At 39.1% G+C, this 25,391-nt stretch overlaps 1 protein-coding gene across 1 annotated transcript; it reads left to right on the plus strand.

Annotated features, from left to right (window-relative positions):
• The first annotated feature begins 4,335 nt into the window (after positions 1-4,335).
• Positions 4,336-5,268, plus strand: LOC127677419 (olfactory receptor 13-like). The gene has a single exon (XM_052172504.1). It carries the CDS (start codon positions 4,336-4,338, stop codon positions 5,266-5,268), a length of 933 nt encoding a protein of 310 aa, XP_052028464.1.
• The last annotated feature ends 20,123 nt before the right edge of the window (positions 5,269-25,391 follow it).

Here is a 25,391-nt window from a genome sequence, read left to right on the forward strand (position 1 = left end):
TATTAGTCTATGTCTTTTTATTGGAGAATTGAAGACAGAATTTTTTAACAAATGGTACAGGTTCAACTGGTGTTCAGCATGTAGAAAAATTCAAACTGACCCATTCTTTTCTCCTGTGCAAAACACAAGTCCATGTGGATCGAGAACCTCCACATAAAACCAGATACACTGAAACTTATAGAGGAGAAAGTGGGAAAGAGCTTGGAATATGTAGGCATAGGGAAAAATTTCCTGAATAGAACACCAATGGTGTGTATGCTCTAATATCAAGAATCACCAAATAGGATCTCATAAAATTGCAGTTTCTGTAAGGCAAAGGACACTGTCAATAGGACAAAAATGCAAACAACAGGTTGGGACTCCTTACCAATCCTACATCTGATAGAGGGTTAATATCCAATATATACAAAGAACTCAAGAAATTAGACTCCAGAGAATCAAATAACCTCATAGGAAGAGCAACAGTATCAACCAACCAGACACCCCAGAGCTCCTGAGAACTAAGACATCAACCAAGGGGTACCCATGGCTCCAGTTCCATATGTAGCAGAGAATTGCCCTGTCAGACATCAATTGGAGGAGAGGCATTTGGTTCTATGAGAGATTGATAGATGCCCCAGTGTAGGGGAATTGAGAGCAGAGAAGTGGGAGTGGGGTAGGTGGAGGAACACCCTCATAGAAGCAGGGAGAAGAATGATGGGATAGGGGCTTTACAGGATGGGGAAAACTGGGAAAGCGGATAACATTTGAAATGTAAATAAAGTACATATCCAATAAAAAATTATATTAAGAACAAAAAGAAAAAAGAAAATAAAAGGAATTGATTGAATAAATCTTAATAAGGGACCTAAATTCAAAATGACAACTGCTATAAATCAGACTGGTAATATTATAGAGAAAATGTCATTTATCAGCTTGTATGTTAGTGAATTGGAAAATAAACAATGTGAGGGTAAGACTGACAGTTTCCTTTTAGATACCAGACACCCGTAGACATCTGCCTAAGCAAGGGTACAGTCACCAGCTCTAGTCACCAGCAAGCCTTCTAGGGAAAATCTTTGATGGACAAAAGTCCATTCTAAAGTGCCCGTGGTAACGTTTTTCTTGTTCAATATAATTAGATTATTACTTCTTTAGTAGGTTGGCATATATAGTAAAATAATGAAAAAATAATTTTCCTAATATAGGAAAGTATATGTTTTATATCTTCTTTTTTTGACTATGACAAAAAATAGATAAATTAATCAAAGAAGTATTTAGACCACAAGATAGACAGCATTAGTTGTCTCCATTATAGTCCATGAAGATATAAAACATGGTTAGTTCAGTTCATCTGTAGTTCAGGAAAAAGAGAAACAATAATATTGATAGCTTTGGAAGGTTCCTTCTTCCTTTCAGAAATCAAAATGACTAGACATTGAAGAAGAAAAAATTTTCCTGGTGAAAATATCCTTTCTCTGTTTGTGCCCAGTCCAATTTTACAGAATAATATTTAACAAGTCCCTTTGGGATGTTTTATCTACTTTCTTAACTCCTAAACATGCTTCCCACAGCTGCTGTTCATCTTATTATCTGAACTTATTTTATGAATTATCTTCCTTGTGGAGCCTTGAGCTACACACACACACACACACACACACACCTCTATTTAAAGGAACAATGATTAGTGAGTGTATACAGAAATGATTACAACGTCCCATTAAATACTATTTAATCTATTTGGATGTTAGTAGGTAGGAATGTATTGAAGATCTTCTAATTATAATAAGTCAAGTGACTGCATTACATTGAAGGCACACTGATCTAGGAGTCATTGTATTGATTCTTGTATCTGTACTCATAGACCACAGTAATTGAATACAGGAACAGTATCCTCACTTCTTGTCTTGAGCTTTTCTCCAGGGAAAACCAAAGTTAAGCACAATGGCAGCCCCCCCCCCCTTTTTTTCTGAAAGGGCCAGGTCACAGTGTGTGTGGTTGGTGTCTTCTCCTTCCCTCTCTAAGTTTTCAGAATATATTAGGTGGCTGAACTAACAGGAAATAAAGTCAGCTTATTTGAGAGAAAGTTCATCTGCAAGTGCTCAGAAGAAAGTAATTTCCACACGAACAGCTATTTGCTTCTCTCACTCTGTATCCAGCCTGTCTTCACATCCTTTTTTGTAAGTTTGAGGAAACTTTCTTATGAAATATAAATTTTATTTATTATGAAATTTCAGATAAAAAGAAAAATTACAACTGAAATGTCACTATTGATGTCTACTCTTTTCTGGATTCCTGCTGTTTACAAACCTAGTTATCAAGGCAATCTGAAGGCTATCAACTCTTTAGAATCACCTAATGTAGGTAATCTTTGCTGCTGATGCATTTTTTATAATGACTGTTAGAAAGCTTAGCTATTTGAGAGATATGCTTATAATGTTTCCATTAGCTCATGAAAGTATCAAGAAATGGACTAGTGACACAGAACAAAAGCACCTTGGAGGCTTTATTTTTTAATATAAGACTACTTTTTTGAATTAAGTAGAATTATTGTGTCTACATATCTTCTAACAAGAAGTTTACCTGTGCTGGCAAGAAGGGAAGTCTCCTATACTTGTTCCAATAGCACATAGGAGAATATAGCAGATGTTCAGTAAATGTTTGCATTTTACAATTTGTGCTCTGGCCACCTGGAGATAGAAGCAATACAAATAGTGTTCACTGGTTATTATTTTTTATTTGATTCTGTATTCATTGTATAAAAACTTTGAAATATCTTACAATATGTTAGCAGTTTACTAACATATTTTAAACTTTTGGTAAAATTGATTTGAACATAAAGTAATATTTATCTTCATTGCTTCCAAAAGGTAAAGAAATGCTGTATCAAAAGAAACGAACGCTGTTCTATGCATTTAATTAACTGAATCCTCTACTTGAATTAGCATCATAGTTCAACATCTTCAAAGATTCAGGAATCTTTCTTCAATAAGTGGGCAATTAATCTCTTATACAATCAGCCTACTTAGATAAATTTTAATCCTAGTAAAACAATCACCTTTGTGGGAGATGATTCCAGTAATCACAAACCTATTTCTTGGACTCAGATGATATTGTTCCTCAATAGTTTCCAGTATTTGACTTAAGGTAAAACAAGAATTTATCCTCTCTGGCTTACAAAACCTTTCATATATCAAAATATCAATGTGAAACATGTTGAGAGAAATTAAGTTATATTTTTTCTGGGATTTTTATTCTAAATGTGAAATTGGAATCAATTCTAGACTAAAGAATGGCATAGAATCAAACAAGAAAGCTGCAGCAATGGTTTAACAGCTGCAGTTCAAAGCTTAGAAAAACCTCTCTGTCAAAAGGGATTTAAGCATCTAAACAGCCACAAAAGAAAATATCACTGTTAATAAAATAATTAACTTACATTCTCCTTAAACAGTATACAGAAGATTCATTAAATATGAATCTACAGTGAAAGCCTAAGCTTTCTTTGATTCAGCCAACACTTTTAACTGAAAACTTGAAAATATTATTACATTATTTGCATGGTAGTTCTACTAATGAAATTGAGTGGACAGTGCAGAATAAAAGAGATTATGACACAAGCTCTGAACAATAATAGGATTCTAGAGGATATATACATTTATATGTATTCACTTAGAGGATGTTCCACACAGTTTCCTAAGCAGGATGTAGGGCACATGACATAAATTTCTGAGTCTTAACAGAGACTCTTGTAGGTAAAACAAAACACAGAGTATAACAATAAAGATAACACTATGTTTTCTAATCCTATGTTCATCTGTGGGCACAAAAGTGAAAAGACAGTGGTTCCTAACCTAAATCTAGTTGGAGTTATAACAAACTTCCAATCTGTCTATACCATTCAGGTTTATTGTGTTTTATTAGTACTTAAATCCATTAAAGTAAATATTAAAATTATAACATACTTTGCATTTGTAAAAAAAATGTGATAGAAGGGTCATTGACTCCTCACCCTCATTCCATATGAAAATGATGATACATGCCACATGTCTGCTTCAACTGAACTGTACAGCCACCACCATGATGGGAACTTACTACCATGTTTGTATAAAAATTGGTTTGAACATGAAAGCAGTATTTGCTGAATAATGTAATATGACATTAGCATTTAGCTTATAGAGTACACATTTCCTCCTGATTGATTTGATACACATAAAAGCTTTTAATTTAGTGACTAACAACACAAGAATATCATGGAGGGTTTTTTTTTAAAAAGCATTCAATATAACATGCACAATATGTTATCCAAATACCTACCTTGACCATTCATACCAGGTTCAAACTCTCTTTCACAGGGAAATGGGGGGAAATCAGACCTTGATTACTCAGTTCATCCTCCTGGGATTTCCACTCAGCCCAAGGATGCAGATGCTCCTCTTTGTCCTCTTCTCCCTGTTCTACGCCTTCACCCTGCTGGGGAATGGGACCATCCTGGGACTTATCTGCCTGGACTCCAGACTCCACACTCCCATGTACTTCTTCCTGTCCCACCTGGCCATCGTAGATATTTCCTATGCCTGCAACACAGTGCCCCAGATGCTGGTAAACCTCATGGACCCAGCCAAGCCGATCTCTTTTGCTGGCTGCATGATGCAGACCTTTCTCTTTTTGACATTTGCACACACAGAATGTCTTCTATTGGTGGTGATGTCCTATGATCGGTATGTGGCCATCTGCCACCCGCTCCGATACATGGCCATCATGAGCTGGAGAGTTTGTGTTATACTGGTGGTGACTTCTTGGATTTTAGGAGTCCTCTTGGCCCTGGTCCATCTAGTATTGCTGTTACCATTACCCTTCTGTGGCTCGCAAAAAGTCAATCACTTTTTCTGTGAAATTATAGCTGTTCTCAAACTTGCTTGTTCAGACACCAGCATCAATGAGTTCATGGTTTTGGCTGGGGCTGTGTCTGTGCTTGTCGGACCATTTTCCTCAATTGTAATCTCTTATGCTCATATTCTATGTGCCATCCTGAAGATTAAGTCGCAACAGGGACGCCAGAAATCCTTCTCCATTTGCTCCTCCCATCTCTGTGTAGTTGGACTCTTTTATGGTACAGCCATTGTCATGTACATCGGGCCTCAACAAGGGAAGTCCGATGAGCAGAAGAAATATCTCTTGCTGTTCCATAGCCTTTTCAATCCTATGCTCAACCCCCTGATCTATAGTCTGAGGAACAAAGAGGTCAAAAGTGCTCTGAAGAGGACACTCATAAAAGAGGACATCTCTTGAGATTGTTAAAGAATGACCTAGCAAAGATCTTAGAATTAATTTAATTAAATGTTGACCTGGACATGTAAACTTGTTCATCCTTTTAATTTTCTTCAAACATCCTTCTCACTCCTTCCAAGGACCTCCCTGTGTTATATTTTCTCTTACTTTGCAGATTGGCAGAACACAAGCAACCCAAACATACATGGACATGACGGTGCACAGGCCTTTAATGCAATCATCAGTGTTACCCAAATTATCAACCCTGTGAGCTGCAACAGCAAACAACTTAAAAAATATACACACAGGTACAATAGTGGCACAAAATGCTAGATCAGTCCTGGCAAGAAATGCTGCCTAGAGTCTGCCTAGAGATGATCAAAAGAAACTACGATGCAATGGGAATGAAGTGGGAAACAAGGATGCAAATCAGGTATTGTTCAATGTCCGATGTAACTATAGCCAAACAATAGAGAGATGGATTTTTTCTTTTTAATTTTGTTAAAGATACACAAAGCATCAGTTCATCTCAGTGAACATACAAGGACAATAATTCATGGGAGCCCTTCTCAACATGAGGGATAAGACATTCCATCACACCCTCTTCCAATGTGTGGGTCTTGCCTATAACCAAGTGTGACCTTGACTTCAGTCTGTATTAATGTTGTGTTTTCTTGGATTTGATACAAATGGCCTATAGTTCCTCAGAGTATTAATTTTTTTAATCTACCTTCTTTCACCCATTGTTCTATTTGTCAGTTTTCCAGGCTAAGTGGAGGCTTTGTTTATCTCCTTTGCATTGTATAAACACATCACAACAATTGATTCTGTTTGGGAGAGATATTGAATCTGTCTACAGTGTAAACTATGATAAATCATTGTTTTATAAATGTTATATACATCTTTCAGAAGGCATTTTATTATATATATAAACATATATATATATATATATATATGGTAATGGGTGTCCAAACCTTAGCTATTCTCTGCCATGAATGCCTGACTGTCTGCCTATGGCCTATGATAGAATTACTGTAATTTACTCATGGCCTGAAATTGCTTCACACTGAGCAGGAATTGGTAATGCAATAAGGAGCTGAATGCTGCTTTTCCCAGCTGGCTTTGCAGTCTAATGAAGGTGGTATTTTTGTATTAATGCCCATAGATATATCACTGCCCCATACACATAGCTAACTTTCTTCCAAGCAAAACAAACAAGAATAAGGCATTCATTTGTTGCATTGTGATTGATTTATTGATTTCATCTTCTTAATGAACAACAACAAAAATCTGGAGTGATGAGGAAAATGAATTTTAAGTTACTAAATTGTATGTTGGAGTGAAAGCATGTGCTGGCTAAATTTGTGTCATGTCAACTTAACATGAACTAAAGTCACACAAGAGAGGGAAAATGCCTTCATAAGATCCATCTATAAGCAAGTATGTAGGGCACTTTTTAAAATTAGTGATTGATGGGGAGAGCAAAACCCATTGTGGGTAGTGCCATCCCATTGCTGAGGGTCTAGTGTTCTATAAGAAAGCAGGCTGAGCAAGCCCATAAGCAGCACCCCTCCATGTCTTCTGCATCAGTTCCTGTCTCCAGGTTCTAGACATGTTTGAATTCATGTCCTGACATCCTTCAGTGATGAACAGTGCCATTCAAGTATGAGCAGAATAAACACTTCCCTCCACAACTTGCTATTAGTTCATGGTGCTTTGGCACACTTTGATGCAGGAATAGAAACCCTAAGTCAGTTTTTGTTGTTGTTGTTTTTAACACTTAAGTTAACAGTATCTTATCCTTGTTTGATATAATAAGCTTAGAGAATAAACCTGAGCCTTGAATGTGTAGGACAAACACTCTACCACTGAGATATGCTCCTAGCTATAATATCTTTTAAAGCTAACTTTATCCTCATTCCTGTATTGATTTCCCTAGAAGATGTATTTGATTTAGATGAGGGTTAAGAATTTTATGCTAACTTTGATATCTCTGAGTCTATTCTAGGACCTGCCTAGACCTCTATCCTGGAGAATACAGCTGTAAAAGTATCTTCTTCTCTTGTACTTTGTCAATATTAACTGTACCAGTGTTGTGTCTGCCCCTCCACATCCCTAAGTGATGTTATGAATCTCTGACCTCAGGTTCAAAGCTCTTTCAGTTGCAACTTTGACAATTTCATTTGAAAGCATTGCCTTAATTTTTTTATTCAATATATTTTTATTTACATTTCAAATGATTTCCCCTTTTTTGGATCCCCACTCCCCGAAAGTGACATAAGCCCCCTTCCCTCCCCCTGTTCTCCCACTCACCCCTTCCCACTTCCCTGTTCTGGTTTTGCCTTATACTGCTACACTGAGTCTTTCCAGAACCAGGGGCCACTCCTCCGTTCTTCTTGTACCTCATTTGATGTGTGGAATATGTTTTGGGAATTCCACTTTTCCAGGCTAATATCCACTTATTAGTGAGTGCATACCATGATTGATCTTTTGAGACTGGGTTACCTCACTTAGTATGATGTTCTCCAGCTCCATTCATTTGCCTAAGAATTTAATGAATTCATTGTTTCTAATGGATGAATAGTACTCCATTGTGTATATATACCACATTTTTTGCATCCATTCTTCTGTTGTGGGATACCTGGGTTCTTTCCAGATTCTGGCTATTATAAATAGGGCTGCTATGAACATAGTAGAGCATATATCCTTATTACATGCTGGGGAATCCTCTGGGTATATGCCCAGGAGTGGTATAGCAGGATCTTTCAGAAGTGATGTGCCCAGTTTTCTGAGGAACCGACAGACTGATTTCCAGAGTGGTTGTACCAGTTTGCAACCCCACCAACAGTGGAGGAGTGTTCCTCTTTCTCTACATCCTCGCCAACACCTGCTGCCTCCCGAGTTTTTAATCTTAGCCATTCTGATTGGTGTAAGGTAAAATCTCAGGATTGCTTTGATTTGCATTTCCCTGATGACTAATGAAGTTGAGCATTTTTTAAGATGTTTCTCCACCATCCGAAGTTCTTCAGGTGAGAATTCTTTGCTTAACTCTGTACCCCATTTTAAATAGGGTTATTTGGTTTTCTGGGGTCTAACTTCTTGAGTTATTTGTATATGTTGGATATTAGCCCTCTATCTGATGTAGAGTTAGTGAAGATCTTTTCCCAATTTGTTGGTTGCCAATTTGTCCTTTTGATGGTGTCCTTTGCTTTACAGAAACTTTGTAATTTTATGAGGTCCCATTTGTCAATTCTTGCTCTTAGAGCATACGCTATTGATGTTCTGTTCAGGAACTTTCCCCCTGTACCGATGTCCTCAAGGGTTTTCCCCAGTTTCTTTTCTATTAGCTTCAGAGTGTCTGGCTTTATGTGGAGGTCCTTGATCCATTTGGGTTTGAGCTTAGTACAAGGAGACAAGGATGGATCAATTTGTATTCTTCTGCATGATGACCTCCAGTTGAACCAGCACCATTTGTTCAAAAGGCTATCTTTTTTCCATTGGATGTTTTCAGCCCCTTTGTTGAGGATCAAGTGGCCATAGGTGTGTGGGTTCATTTCTGGATCTTCAATCCTGTTCCATTGATCTGCCTGCCTGTCACTGTACCAATACCATGCAGTTTTTAACACTATTGCTCTGTAGTATTGCTTGAGGTCAGGGATACTGATTCCCCCAGAATTTCTTTTGTTGTTGAGATCATTGTCTTAATTTTATAGCAGGCCCAAAGACTGCCACCTGGGAGCCCATGGGGTAGTCTGATTTCCTTTCAGAGAAGTAGTGAGGAGCTAGGAAAACTGTCCCAGTCACTTCAGTCTAATGGAAAGAGCTGCCACTCCTGTGTTTACTGACTTGCTTTGTTGTTAAAAGGCTTCCTTATCTGATCATCCCTTGCTGGAAATATAACTAAGTAATGGAGGGAAAGACTTCTGTGCTTTTATGTCCATGGTCATTATTTGCAGCAATCCTGCCTTTTAAAAACAGCATGAGATGCTACAAACCCAAAGAAGCTAAGAAACAAGTAGGGCCTTAAGGAGGATGCTTGATTCTCACTAGGAAGGGGTAATAAGATAAACATCAAAAAATGGATGGAGGAAGGAAACAGGGTGGGAGAGGATATAGAGAAGATAACAGGACAAGGGTCAAGTATTAGCAGGGTCAAGGGTCTGGGAAAGAGACCAGAAATCTGTATGGGGAAGGGCACATGTCTGGGAAGATGTGCTAGAGACCTGGATATGGGAATCTCCTAGGAGTCTGTAAAAGAGACTCTAGCTGACTCTCTTAGTAGTGGGGATAAAGAAACTAAATGGCCACCTTTTAGCCATAAGAGATTTCCATTGGGTGGGGTCACACAAAACCATCCACAAAACCTTTCACCTAAAATTTGTTCTGTACACAAGATATGCAAGGATAAAGATGAAACAGATATTGAGGGAAGAGCCAACCAGTGACTGGCCCAACTTGAGATGTATGGGATAATGCCAACTGCCAACACTATTAATGACACTCTGCTTTGCTTTTGGACAAGAGCCTAGGATAACTATCCTCTGAGAGTCTTCATCAGCTGGTGGATCAGATGGTGATAAACCATATCCAAACACAAGATTTTAGGAGTCACATGAACAAATGAGTTCAGGCAGGAGTAAGGAATTTGGAGGCACCAAAGATACCACAAAAAGACCTAGAGTCAACTAACTGGGCTCATGAAGACTCACGGAAGCTGAACCACCAACCAAAGAGCATGCACAGCCTGGACTTAGGACCCCTACATCTGTAGCAGATGTAGAACTTGGTCTTCATGTAGGTCCCCTAACAATTGGAGTTGGTGGCTGTCTCTTACTCTGTTGCCTGCTTTTGGATTCACTTCTAGTTTGGCTGCCTTGTCTGGCCTCAGTGAAGAGGATGTGATTAGTCCTGATGCAACTTGATGTGCCAGGGCAGGTTAGTACCCATGGGGGTAGGGACTTCCTCTTCACTGAGGGCAATCCGGGAAGGGAGTTCATGAAGGTGGCACTGGGAGGAAAGGAGAAAGGGGATGTGCAGTGAATAAACAAACAAATAAATCATGATAAACCCAACACATATGTGCACCTGACTACCACATTTAAAACAAAGAAGTCCTCCCCTCCCTTATTTACTGAAGTCGAGGAACAAGCTTTCCATTCTTCCCAAGTGTCCTAACTTTCTCTACCAGTTCAGTGAATCTATTAACCTAGATCTCCTTCTCTAAGCCAAAAGGTATCAGATGTAAAAACTTGTACAACACAATTTTGATTATGAATGAGGAAAACAGGAAGGGACAGGAAACTGGAGAGAAAACATTCATGGGAGACTCACCAAATGTTGCCCCACTTAGTGTGAAAAATAATCGACAACTTCTTGCATGTAATTGTCTTCTAGGACATCTTGTCAAATATTCCATGCAAGACAGTCCACCTGGACCCAGCTAGAGGGAATAATTTAACTGCTGGTTGTTGTTTTCCATTGGCCAATGGTGTGTTTCTCTTCATTGGGTATTAATTGTCTTACACTGCAGGTAATAACTACATTGCCATCAAGGCAATCTAGCCTCAGAATATATGTCCACGGGTCAAAGGAGATCTACTAATCAAAAAATAGATAGAGCTGGGCCAGTTTACCTTCGACTCTAATTCTGCAGCCAGTCACATTACACCCAGAGGAAGTGACACTTCCAGGTGCTCTAACACACTCAGGATCATAGGATAAGAGGTCAGGAGGATATAACATCTATCCAAACACCATTGGGCATAGCTGGGACCAGCAGGATCCAGGGACAAAGAAATCCTGCCCGACCAGTGGTACAGGTACCTTCTGACCTGGGCTGGTTTACCTTGGGCACAAACTCTGTAGCTAGTCCCATTACACACAGAGAAAGCTCCACTCCTAGGCACTCTAACACCACCAGGATCCCAGGATCCCAGGAGTTTGGCCACACCAGGATATCAGGACCCCAGAGGTAACTTGATGCCCAGGAGCTTTGACAGACCCAGAATGTCAGGATGACATGATCCTAGAATCACGGGACTACAGACACAGCTAGACTCTGAGGAGTTCTGACGCAACCATGATCACAGGAAGGACAGATCCTAGTCAAATATATCAAGGGCAGGTGGCACTAGAGATAATGAGATGGCAGGAGGCAAGCATAAGAACATAAACAATGGAAACCAAGCTAACTTGGCATCATCAGAACCCAATTCTCCAAACATAGCAAGTCCTGGATACATAATCACATCAGCAAAACAAGATTCGGATATAAAACCACTTCTCATGATGATGATAGATTTTAAGAAGGACGTAAATAAATCCCTTAAAGAAATGCAGGAGAACTCAGGTAAACAGCTGGAAGCCCTTAAAGAGGAAACACAAAACTCCCTTAAAGAATTACAGGAAAAGACAATCAAACTGGCAAATGAAATGAACAAAACCACCAAAGATCTAATAATGGAAATAGAAACAATAAAGAAATCACAAAGAGAGACAACCCTGGAAATAGAAAACCTGGGAAAGAGATCAAGAGACATCGACCAACAAAATACAAGAGATAGATGAGAGAATTTCAGGTGCAGAAGATACACAGATAACATTGACACAACAGGCAAAGAAAATGCAAAAGGCAATGTAGGGGATTACCAGACAGAGAAGTGGAAGGGGTTGATTGGGGAATGGGCAGAGGAAAGAGGGCTTATGGCACTTATGGGGAGTGGGGAACAGGGAAAGGGGAAATCATTTGGAATGTAAACAAAGAATGTAGAAAATAAAAGATAAAAAAGATGCAAAGGATTAAAAGAAAGAAAGAAAGAAAGAAAGAAAGAAAGAAAGAAAGAAAGAAAGAAAGAAAGAAAGAAAGAGAGAGAGAAAGAAAGAAACAAAGAAAGAAAGAAAGAAAGAAAGAAAGAAAGAAAGAAAGAAAGAAAGAAAGAAAGAAAGAAAAGAAAAAATGTAAAAGGAAAAAAGCTTCTAACCCAAAACATCAGGAAATACAGGACACAATAAGAAGACTAAATCTTAGAATAATAGGTACAGAAGAGTGCAAAGATTCCCAACTTAAAGGGCCAGTAAATATCATCAACAAAATTCTAGAAGAAAACTTCCCTTACTTAAAAAGAGGGAAAAAAATCTTCCTTTACCATGAAAGAGATGACCATGAACATAAAATAAACCTACAGAACTCCAAATATACTGGGCCTGAACATAAATTCCTACCTTCACATAATAATTAAAACACCAACTGCACTAAAGAAAGAAAGAATACTAAAATCAGTAAGTGAAATGCCCCGGCCTGCGGGGGTTTTCGACAGGGGACCCTAGAAGAGAAGGGCAGAGAAATAGCTACAGGAGACACAAAGAAGAAGGCCAAGACCAACTTGTTCAAGGCCCCAAAACCTGTATTTTCTCAGGCAACTTATACAGGCAGGGGAAGGAGTGAGCAAGTGGGATTCTTCACATAGCCCGGGAATTCAGCCAAGGTGAATCTCTGGCAGCTGCAAGATGTTTTCTTCTTCTGGCAGGGCGCCACTGACCACTCGATTTCTCTAAGGTCTGTGGCTGAGGAGAAGTCAAAACCTAAGCCTATCTTTAAAATAAACTCTAAACATAAAGTAAGGTCAATTTGGCTCCTCCAGTGAAAAAGGTCACATAACATATAAAACAGACCTATCAGAATTATACAAGACTTCTTAACAGAAACTATGAAATGCCAGCCCAGGCTGCTATAACCTGAGCACAACAAAATGATCATTTGCCACGATGAAGTACACTTCATCGCAGGGATGCAGGGATGGTTCAATATACAGAAATCCATCAATGTAATCCACTACCTAAACAAACTCAAAGAAAAACAAAACACATGGTCATTTCAACAGATACTGAAAAAGGATTTTTGACAAAAATTCAGCCTCCCTTCATGTTAAAAGTCTTGGAAAGATCAGGAATTCAAGGCCCATACCTAAACAGAGGAAAAGCAATACACAACAAAACAGTAGGCAACATCTAACTAAATGGAGAGAAATTGGAGGCAATCCCACTAATATCAGGAACTAGACAAGGCTGCCCTCTCTCTTCATCTCTATTCAATATAGTACTTGAAGTTCTAACTAGAGCAATCAGAAAACAAAAGGAGATCAATGAGATACAAATCAGAAAGGAAGAAGTCAAAATATCAATATTTGCAATGATAGGATAGAATACTTAAGGCACCCCCAAAATTCCACCAGAGTACTCCTAAACCTGATAAACAACTTCAGCATGACAGGGTTGGTGAGCAGGTAGGCAAGATGGGATAGGGTGTTTTCAGAGGGGAAACCAGGAAAGGGGATAGCATTTGAAATGCAAATAAAGAAAATATCCTGTAAAAATGTAAATAAATAAAATATCCAATTAAAAAAAATAACTTCAAGTCTCTGAAGAAAGAAATTGAAGAACATCTCAGAAGATGGAAAGATCTCCCATGCTCATGGATTGACAGGACTGATATAGTAAAAATGGCAATCTTGCCAAAAGAAATATACAGATTTCAATGCAATCCCCATCAAAATTCCAACCCAATTGTTCATAGAGTTAGAAAAAGCAATTTGCAAATTCATCTGAAATAACGAAAAACCCAGAAGAGCAAAAACTATTCTCAAGAAAAGAACTTCTGGGGGAATTCCATCTCTGACCTCAAGCTGTACTACAGAGCAATTGTGATAAAAACTGCTAGGTACTGGCACAGTGACAGGAAGGTAGATCAATGGAATAGAACTGAAGACCCAGAAATAAACCCACACAACTATGATCACCTGATCATTGACAAATGAGCTAAAGCCATTTAGGTTAGGGAAGTTTTCTTCTGTAATTTTATTGAAGATATTTACTGGCCCTTTAAGATGTAAATCCTTGCTCTCTTCTATACCTATAATCCTAAGGTTTGGTCTTCTCATTGTGTCCTGGATTTCCTGGATGTTTTGGATTATAAGCTTTTTGCATTTTACTTTTTTTTTTTACTGTTGAGTCAATGTTTTCTATGGAATTTTCAGCATATGAGATTCTTTCTTATATCTCTTGCATTCTGTTATTGATGCTTGCGTCTATGATTCCTGAATTCTTCCCAAGGTTTTTTTTTATCTCCAAAAATCAAAAATGTCTCACTTTGTTTCTACTTCCATTTTTAGATCCTGGGTAGTTTTGTTCAGTTCCTTCACTTGTTTGTTTGTGTTTTGCTGTAATTCTTTAAGGGATTTTTATGCTTCCTCTTTAAAGGCTTCTACATGTTAACCCATGTTCTCCTGTGTTTCTTTTAGGGATTTTTGTGATTCCTCTTTAAAGGCTTCTGCCTGTTGACCCATGTTCTCCCATAATTCACTATAGGATTATTGTCTTTCCTCTTTAAGGGCTTCTTCTACCTGTTAACCCACATCCTCCTGTATTTCTTTAAGGGAATTTTGTGTTTCCTCATTAAGGGCTTCTACCTGTTGACCCATGTTCTCCTGTATTTCTTTAAGGGGGCTAATTTATGTCCCTCTTGAAGTCCTCTATCAGCATCATGAGATGTGATTTTAAATCCAACTCTTGTTTTTCCGATGTGATGAAATATAAAGGATTTGCTGTTGTGGGAGAACTGAATAATGATGGTGCCTTGTTGCCTTGGTTTCTGTTGGTAATGATCTTGCGTTTCCCTTTGGTCATCTAGTTATCTCTGGTGTTAGCTGATCTTTCTGTCTCTGACTGTGGGTTTTCTGTCCTGCAGGCCAGTGTATGTGTACTCCTGGGTTTCCCTTTCTCTCAAATGCCCTGCATACATCTGGTTTTCCAGGAAGTACCAGGAGATGGGGTCTTCCCTGTGGCAGACCTGGCAAGTGTTGAATGCTCTGCATTCTGATAGTTCTATAGAAAGTACCAGCAAATGGAGTCTTCCTGTGACAGAAGTGGGAGGGGTCTACCACATCTGAATGAACCAGGCAGGTGGTGGTTGAGGAGGGAGAAGTAAAAGGGATGGAAGGGGAGTGGTATCCTGGAAGGAGAGTGGGTTTTGGTGGTTGCTGGGTAGTAAAACCCAGCCAGCAGCTCTGGGCCTCCAGAGGGGGGGGTGGTTCTTGCCTAATGCCCCGTGTGCTGCTGGTTCTCTAGAAAGTATCAGGAAATGTGGACTTTCCTGTGGCAGAGCTGGCAGGGGTCTACCACATCAGAATGAACATGGCAGGTGGTAGCAGAGGAGCAGGGAGCCACTGGATGCTTTTAGCTCCTTTGTCAAATATCAAGTGGCCTTAGGTATGTGGGTTCATATCTGGGTCTTCAATTCTATTCCATTGATCTTCCTGCCTGTCTCTGTACCAACATCATACAGTTTTTATCACTATTGCTCTATAGTAGACCTTGAGGTCAGGGATGGTGATTCCCCTAAGAGATCTTTTGTTTTGGAGAATAGTTTTCACTACCCTAGGTTTTTTGTTACTCCAGATGAATTTGTAGATTGCTCTTTCTAGCTCTATGAAGAACTGATTTGAAATTTTGATGGGCATTGCATTGGATATGTAGATTGCTTTCACCAAGATGGCCATTTTTACTATATTAATCCTTCCAATCCATGAGCATGGGAGATCTTTCCATCTTCTGAGATCTTCTATGATTTCTTTCTTCAGAGGCTTAAAGTTCTTGTCATACAGATCTTTCACTTGCTTGGTTAGAGTCACATCAAGGTATGTAATATTATTTGTGACTATTGTGAAGGGTGCCATTTCCCTAAATTCTTTCTCAGCTTATTTATCCTTTGAGTAGAGGAAGGCTACTGAATTGTTTGGGTTAATTTTATATCCAGCCACTTTGCTGAAGTTGTTTTTCAGCTGTAGGAGTTCTCTGGTAGAAGTTTTGGGGTCATGTAAATATATGATCATATGATCTGCAAATAGTGATACTTTGACTTCTTCCTTTCCAATTTGTATACCTTTGATGTCCTTTTGTTGTCTAATTGCTCTCGCTAGGACTTCGGGTACTATATTGAATAGATTGGGAGAGAGTGGGCAGCCTTGTCTGGTCCCGGATTTTAGTGTGATTGCTTCAGGTTTCTCTTCATTTAGTTTGACATTGGCTATCAGTTTGCAGTATATTGCTTTCACTATGTTTAGGTATGGGCCTTGAACTCCTGATCTCTCCAAGACTTTTATCATGAAAGGATGCTAAAATTTGTCAAAAGCCTTTTCAGCATCTAATGAAAGGACTGTGTGGTTTTTTTTCCCTTTAGTTTGCTTATGTAGTGGATTACATTGATGGATTTCCATGTATTGAACCATTCCTGCATTCCTGGGATGAAGCCTACTTCATCGTGATGAATTATTGTTTTGATGTATTCTAGGATTTGGTTGGCCAGAATGTTGTTAAGAATTTTTGCATCAATGTTCATAAGGGAAATCAGTCTGAAATTCTCTTTCCTTCTTTGGTCTTTGGTTGGTTTACGTATAAGCATCATTGTGGCTTCATAGAATGAATTGGGCAATATTTCTTGAATTTCGATTTTGTAGAATATTTTGAAAAGTATCAGTATTAGCACCTCTTTGAAGATCTGAAAGAATTCCCCACTAAACCCATCTGGTCCTTGGCTTTTTTGGGGGGAGAGAGACTATTAACAACTGCTTCTGTTTCCTTGGGACTATTTAGATGGTTTATCTGTTCCTGTTTTAACACTGGCACCTGGTATGTATCTAGAAAACTGCCCATTTTGTCCAGATTTTCAAATTTTGTTGAGTATAAGCACTTGTATTAGGATCGAATGATTTATTGAATTTCCAGAGTTTCTGTTGTTATGTCTCCCTTTTCATTTCTGATTTTATTAATTTGGGTAGTGCCTCTGTGCCCTCTAGTTAGTCTACCTAAGGGCTTATCTATCTTGTTGATTTTCTCAAAGAACCAGCTCCTGGTTTTGTTGATTCTTTGTATAGATCTTTTTATTTCTATTTGATTGATTTCAGCCCTGAGTTTTATTATTTCTATTCCTCTTGGGTGTATTTGCTTCTTCTTGTTCTAGTGTGTTTCTTTTTGTTCAGGTGTGTTGTCAAGCTGTTAGTCTTTTTTGGAGGTATGTAGAGCTATGAGTTTTTCTCTTAGCACTGCTTTCATTGAGTCCCATAAGTTTCAGCTATCCTGGGTTTTTTGTTATTCCAGATGAATTTAAGAATTACTCTTTCTAACTCTGTGAAGAAATGAGGTGTGATTTTGATGGAGATTGCATTGAAACTGTAGATTGCTTTTGGCAAGATGGCCATTTTAACTATATTAATCCTGCCAATCCATGAGCATGGAAGAGTTTTCCATTTTCTGAGGTCTTCTTCGATTTCCTTCTTCAGAGATCTGAAGTTCTTGTCGTATAGGTCTTTCACTTGTTTGGTTAAAGTCACCCCAAGATACTTTATGCTGTTTGTGGCTATTGTGAAGGGTGTCATTTCCCTAATTTCTTTCTCATTCTGCTTGTCCTTTGAGTATAGAAAGGCTACTGATGTACCCCCAGACCTCCCAGGGACTAAACCACGAACCAAAGAGTACACATGGAGGTACCCATGGCTCCAGATGCATAAGCAGCAGAGGTTGGCATTGTTGGATATCAAAGGGAGGAGAGGCCTTTGGACCTTAGAAGGCTAAATATCTCAGTATAGGGGAATGTCAGGACAGGGATGAGAAAGTGGGTGAATTGGTGAGCATGGAGAGTAGGGTGGATTAGGGGTTTTTTGTGGGGGGGGAGGGGAGCCAGGAAAGGGGAAACATTTGAATTTAAATAAAGAATTTTTAATAAAGAAAATCAATAATTTAAACAAAAAGGCTACTGATTTGCTTGAGTTGATTTTGTAACCAGCCACTTTGCTGAAGTTGTTTATCAGCTGTAGGAGTTCTCTGGTAGTTTTTGGGTCCCTTAAGTATACTATCATATCATCTGCAAATAGTAATAGTTTGACTTCTTTCTTTCCAAGTTTTGGTGTGATGTGTCTTCATTTTCATTAAATTCTAAAATGTCTTTAATTTATTTCTTTATTTCTTCCTTGACCAAGCTATCATTGATTAGAGAATTGTTTTACACCCATGTTTATATGTGTTGTCTGTTGTTTTTGTTTGAACTTAAGATGAGCCTTAGGCTGTGGTGATCTGATAGTGTGCATGGAATTATTGCAATATTTCTGTATCTGTTGAGGCCTGTTTTGTGACCAATTATATAGTAAAAAACAAATTTTGGAGAAGGTACCATGAGGTGCTGAGAAGAAGGTATATTCTTTTGCTTCAGGATGGAATGTTCTATAAATATATTAGATCTATTTGGTTAACTTTAGTTAGTTTCACTGTGTCATTGCTTAGTTTCTGTTTCCATGATTTGTCCATTGTTGATACTGGGGTGCTGAAGTCTTCCACTATAATTGTGTGGGGTACAATGTGTGCTTTGAGCTTTATTAAAGTTTCTTTTATGAATGTGGATACACTTGCATTTGGAGCATAGATATTCAGAATTTAGAGTTCATCTTGGTAGATTTTTTTCTTTTTACAAGTATGAAGTGTCTCTCCTTATCTTTTTTTGTCAACTTTCAGTTGAAAGTCAATTTTATCCAATATAAGTATGGCCACTCCAGCTTGTTTCTTGGGACTATTTACTTGGAAAATTGTTTTCCAACCTTTGACTCTGAGGTAGTGAGTGGCTTTGTCACTGAAGTGAGTTTCTTGTATGCAGCAAAATGTTGGGTCCTGTTTAGGTATCCAGTCTGTTAGTCTGCGTCTTTTTATTGGGGAATTGAGACCATTGATGTTAAGAGATATTAAGGAAAAGTGATTGTTGCTTCCTGTTATTTTCATTGTTAAAGGTAGAATTCTGTTTGTGTGGCTATCTTCTTTTGGGTTTGTTGAAAAAAGATTACTTTATTGCATTTTCTAGGGTGTAGATTCCTGCCTTGTGTTGGTATTTTCCACCCATTATCCTTTGAAGCACTGGGTTTGTGGAAAGATATTGTGTAAATTTGGTTTTGTCGTGGAATGTCTTGTTTTCTCCATCTGTGGTAATTGAGAGTTTTGCTGGGTACAGTAGTCTGGGCTGACATTTATAGCCTTCATAGTTTCTGGTGAGAAGTCTGGTGTAATTCTGATAGGTCTGTTTTTATATGTTACTTGACCTTTTTTCCCTTACTGCTTTTAGTATTCTTTCTTTGTTTAGTGCATTTGGTGTTTTGATTATTATGTGTCAGGAGGAGTTTCTGTTCTGGTCCAGTCTGTTTGGAGTTCTGAAGGCTTCTTGTATGTTCATGAGCATCTATTTCTCTGGTTAGGGAAGTTTTTTTATAATTTTGTTGAAGATATTTGTTGGCCCTTTAAGTTGTAAGTCTTAGCTCTCTGTACCTATAATCCTTAGGTTTGGTCTTCTCATTGTGTCCTGGATTTCCTGAATGTTTTGGGGTACAAGTTTTTTGCAATTTGCATTTTCTTTGTCTGCTGAGTCAATTTTTTCTATGGTATCTTCAGCATCCAAGATTCTTTCTTCTATCTCTTGTATTCTGTTGTTGATTGTTGCCATCTATGATTCTTGAATTCTTTCCAAGGTTTTCTATCTCTAGAGATGTCTCACTTTGTGATTTCTTTATTGTTTCTACTTCCATTTTTAGATCCTGGGTAGATTTGTTCAGTTTCTTCACTTGTTTGTTTGTGTTTTCCTGAAATTCTTTAAGCAATTTTCTTGTTTCTCCTTTAAGGGCTTCTATTTGTTGACCCATATTGTTCTGTATTTCTTTAAGGGATTTTTGTGTTTCCTCATTAAGGGCTTCTACCTACTGACCCATGTTCTCTTGTATTTCTTTAAGGGAATTATTTATGTCCTTCTTGATGTCCTGTATCAGCATCATGAGATGTGATTTTAATTCCAACTCTTGCTTTGGGGTATCCAGGATTTGTTATTGTAGGAGAACTGGTTTCTGATGGTGCCATGTTGCCTTGGCTTTGGTTGGTAATGATCTTCCATTTGCCTTTTGTCATCTAGTTTTCTCTGGGGTTAACTGGTCTTGGTGTCTCTGATTTTAGCTTATCTGTACTGCAAGCCTGTGTATATGTACTCCTGGGATTCCTGTTCTCTCTATGCACACAAGTATTTAGGCTCTCCTGGGAGACCAGCTCTCCTGTGCTCCCAAGCCCCTCTGTACTCCAAATGCCATGAGCACAGCTAGTTCTCAAATGCCCTGAGTGCAGCTGGTTCTATAGAAAGTATCAGGAGATGGTGTCTTCATTGTGGCAGACCTGTCAGGATTCTGCCACAGCAGAAAGGGCTGGAGGCAGTGGAAGTGGGAGAAGGATCATAAGGGGAGTGCTAATCAGAAGGGAGGGACTTTTGGTGGTTGCTAGGTAATGAGTCCTGCTGGACCCCTGACAGCAGCTCTGGGCCTCTAGGAAGTATCAGGAGACGGACTCTGCACTGTGACAGACCAGGCAAGGTTCTACCACAGCAGAAAGGGCTGGCGGAAGGGGGTGATGGATTGGTGTACATGCTCACCTTCTTCACCATATTCCAGAATCCCACTTCCTCACTTGTCCTAAATTACATATGCTGATGATTTTGCTCAGAAAATTTACAGCTTGTCCTTGGAGATCTCTGTTTGACTGCTGCAGGAATAAACTACCACTTGGAAGAAAGCCTACTCCAATGTGAGAACTATCTCATATCTTCTCTTCTACAAGAACATAGTACTGTTACATCTATTTACCATAAATGAACATTGATTTGTACATTTCCTTCAGTTTTATAGTTTCCTATAGTGGGTGGAAAAATTATTCTAAGTATTGTAGTTCCTTGTTCTTCAAATGGCATAGGCATGCTGTGCATAGTACTGGGTTTGATATGGACATTTTTGTGCAACCATATAATATGCTGTGTCTATGTTACCCTGGAGTCTTCTAAAAATCTCCTTTTATTTCTCTGCCCCAAGACATAGTCTCCCTCTCTATCCCAATTTAACTTCAACTTTAACATCATGCACAAATACATTATTTTTGTATGTATATTGTTTATATTTTATATTATATATTGTATATAGAATGTGTATATATCATATCTGTGTATATTATATGTATGCATATTTATATATGTATTTATATACATATATATAATGTGTAGCAAAAACCCCAGAAAATGTGATATTCCTCTTTCTAAATCTGTCTTATATTACTTAACCTGATTCCAGGTCTATCTAGCTCCTTGCAATGACATAATTACATTCTTCTTTATAATGGAACTAAATTTCATTGTTCATACACACTACATCTTCCATAGTTCCATAACCCTTCTATTTTGGATAGTGCTGCAATAAACTCTGATGTGAAAAGATCTTTGTGATATGCCAACTTAGAGTCTTTTGAGAAAATACTCATAAGTGTGTATCTGAGTCATATGGTAGATTGATTTTTATTCCTATTATTATTATATTTTTACTATTTAAAACAATTTTTAAACTTAAATATTTTATCATATTCTTTCCCTCCTCTAAGTCCTTTCAGTCCTCTCCTACTCCCTATCCATTCAACTGTCTTCTCAACAAACAAAACCCCCAAACAACAGCAAAACCCTCAAAAATTAAATAAATAAAATCAAATCACTCCCATAAAGAATAAATAAAAAGACAAAAAAAAAACTAACCAAACAAACAAAAAACCAAAAATATCAAACTGTAACTAAATAAGCATAAGAAAACATTATGGAATCTATAATATAGGTGAAATAGTCTTGAACATGAGAGCTGTCCTAGAGTAATTGATATTTAATAACATTTATGACATTGGTGCACCCAGAGGCAGTCTGGGAGCTCGCAGCGCTTGGGTCCCGGTCCTGAGGCCTCTGGCGGGAGCCCTCAGCTCAACTCTCTCCGCTTCTGGATCCAGATCAGCCTGGGCGGCAACACCACATCTCCAGGTCCTGCAAAAGGCTAGAGGGTCTGCCAGGCGGCCTGCGGGGAGAAGTTGGTGTGCTCCGGTGAGTCCAGCTGGCCCCAGCAGGAGCCTTCAGGTGCCTGCTTTGGGATCTGAACGGCCAGGGCCACAGAGCTCGGTCTCCAGGAAGTGCGGGAGACCCTGTGTGCACCCAGAGGCAACCTGGGAGCTCACAGCTCGGCTTGCTCCTGCTGCCCAGTGCTTGGGTCCCGGTCCTGAGGCCTCTGGCGGGAGCCCTCAGCTCAACTCTCTCTGCTTCTGGATCCAGATCAGCCTGGGCGGCAACACCACATCTCCAGGTCCTGCAAGAGGCTAGAGGATCTGCCAGGCGGCCTGCGGGGAGAAGTCGGTGTGCTCCAGTGAGTCCAGCTGGCCCCAGCAGGAGCCTTCGGGTGCCTGCTTTGGGATCTGAATGGCCAGGGCCACAGAGCTCGGTCTCCAGGAAGTGCGGGAGACCCGGTGTGCACCCAGAGGCAGTCTGGGAGCTCACAGTGCTTGGGTCCCTGTCTTGAGGCCTCTGGCAGGAGCCCTCAGCTCAACTCTCTCCACTTCCGGATCCAGATCAGCCTGGGCGGCGGCACCACATCTCCAGGTCCTGCAACAGGCTAGAGGGGCTTCAGGGTGGCCAGCAGGGAGAAGTTTGAGTGCTCAGATGAATCCAGCAGGCCCCAGCAGGAGCCTTCAGGTGCCTGCTTCGGGATCTGAACAGCCTGGGCAGCAGCACCCTGTCTACAGGTAGTGCAGGAGGTAAGCTGTGCACCAGAGGCCAACTGGGAAGGGGGAGCTTGCACTGGTGAGTCCAGCACTGACAAGACCAACTAACACCAGTGAGAACTAGATGGCAAAAGGCAAACGCAGGAACGTCACTAACAGAAATCAAGGCAATATGGCAACATCTGAACCCAATTCTCTACCAGCATGTCCTGGATACCCCATCACACCAGTAAAACAAGATTTGGATTTAAAATCACTGGTCATGATGCTGGTACAGGAACACATGAAGGACATACTTAAAGAAATTCAGGAGAAAATGGATCAAAAGTTAGAAGCCCTTGCAAGGGAAACATAAAAATCATTGAAAGAAATCCAGGAGAATACAAAAGCCAACAATGAGGAAACGCAAAAAACACTTAAAGAAATACAGGAGAACTTTGGTCAACAGGCTGAGGTCATGAAAGAGGAAACACAAAAATCTCTTAAAGAATTACAGGAAAGCACAAACAAGCAAGTGAAGGAGCTAAGCAAAACCATCCAGGATCTAAAATCAGAGTAGAAACAACTAAGAAAACTCAAAGGGAGACAACTTTGGAGATAGAAAGCCTTGGGAAGAAATCAGGGGACAGAGATGCAAATATCAACAACAGAATACAAGAGATAGAAGAAAGAATCTCAGATGCTGAAGATTCCATAGAAACCATGGACTCAAGAGTTAAAGAAAATGCAAAATGCAAAAAGCTTGTAACCCAAAATATCCAGGAAATCCAGGACACAATGAGAAGACCAAACCTAAGGATTATAGGCATAGATGAGAGTGAAGATTTACAACTTAAAGGGCCAGCAAATATCTTCAATAAAATTATGGAAGAAAACTTCCCTAACCTAAAGAGAGAGATGCCCATGAATATACAAGAAGCCTACAGAACTCCAAACAGACTGGACCAGAACAGAAATACTTCCTGTCACATAATAATCAAAACACCAAATGTTCTAAACAAAGAAAGAATATTAAAGGCAGTAAGAGAAAAAGGCCAAGTAACATATAAAGGAAGACCTATCAGAGTCACAGCAGACTTTTCACCTGAGACTATGAAGGCTAGAAGGTCCTGGGCAGATCTCATGCAGACTCTAAGAGAACACAAATGCCAACCAAAACTACTATATCCAGCAAAACTCTCAATCACTGTAGATGGAGAAACTAAGACCCAATATCTATCCACAAACCCAGCCCTACAAAGGATAATAGGAGGAAAACACCAATACAAGGAAGGAAACTTCACCCTGGAAAAAGCAAGATAGTAACCTTTCATCAAACCCAAAAGAAGTTAAGCAATCAAATTTAAAAAATAACATCAAAAATGATAGGAAGTAACAATCACTATTCCTTAATATCTCTTAACATCAATGGACTTAATGCCCCAATAAAAAGACACAGACTAACTGAATGGATACGTAAACAGGACCCTACATTTTGCTGCTTACAGGAAACACACCTCAGGGTCAAAGACAAACACTACCTTAGAGTAAAAGGCTGGAAGACAATTTTACAAGCAAATGGTCTCAGGAAACAAGCTGGAGTAGCCATTTCAATATCAGATAAAATTGACTTTCAACCCAAAGTCATCAAAAGAGACTCTGAGGGACACTTCTTGCTGGTCAAAGGAAAAATACAACAAGAAGAACTCTCAATCCTGAACATCTATGCTCCAAATGCAAGGGCACCCTCTTTCGTAAAAGAAACTTTATTAAAGCTCGAAGCACACATTGCACCTAACACAATAATTGTGGGTGACTTCAACACTGTACTTTCCTCAATGGACCAATCAGGAAAACAGAAAGTAAACAGGGACACAATGAAACTAATTGAAGCTTTGGACCAATTAGATTTAACAGATATATATAGAACATTCTATCCTAAAACAAAAGAATATACCTTTTTCTCAGCACCTCATGGTACCTTCTCCAAAATCGACCATATAATTGGTCACAAGACAGACCTCAACAAATATAAGAAGATCGAACTAATCCCATGCCTCCTATCAGATCACTATGGAGTAAAGTGGTCTTCAATAGCAACAAAAACAACAGAAAACCCATATACACATGGAAATTGAACAATATTCTACTCAATGATACCTTGGTCAAGGAAGAAATAAAGAAAGAAATTAAAGACTTTTTAGAACACAATGAAAATGAAAACACAACATACCCAAATCTATGGGACACAATGAAAGCAGTGCTAAGAGGAAAACTCATAGCCCTGAGTGCCTCCAAAAAGAAAATGGAGAGAGCATACATTACCAGCTTAATGACACACCTGAAAACCATGGAACAAAAAGAAGCTATTTCACCCAGGAGGAGTAGAAGGCAGGAAATCATCAAACTCAGGGCCGAAATCAATCAAGTAGAAACAAAGAGAACCATACAAAAAGTCAACAAAACCAGGAGCTGGTTCTTTGAGAAAATCAACAAGATAGATAAACCCTTAGCCAGACTGACCA

The sequence above is a fragment of the Apodemus sylvaticus genome, chromosome 2 (genome assembly GCF_947179515.1).
Source record: "Apodemus sylvaticus chromosome 2, mApoSyl1.1, whole genome shotgun sequence".
In the NCBI taxonomy this organism is placed as follows: Eukaryota; Metazoa; Chordata; class Mammalia; order Rodentia; family Muridae; genus Apodemus; species Apodemus sylvaticus.

Excerpts from the sequence above, each read along its gene's own strand:
- LOC127677419 (XM_052172504.1), top strand. The coding sequence starts at position 4,336 with ATGGGGGGAAATCAGACCTTGATTACTCAGTTCATCCTCCTGGGATTT.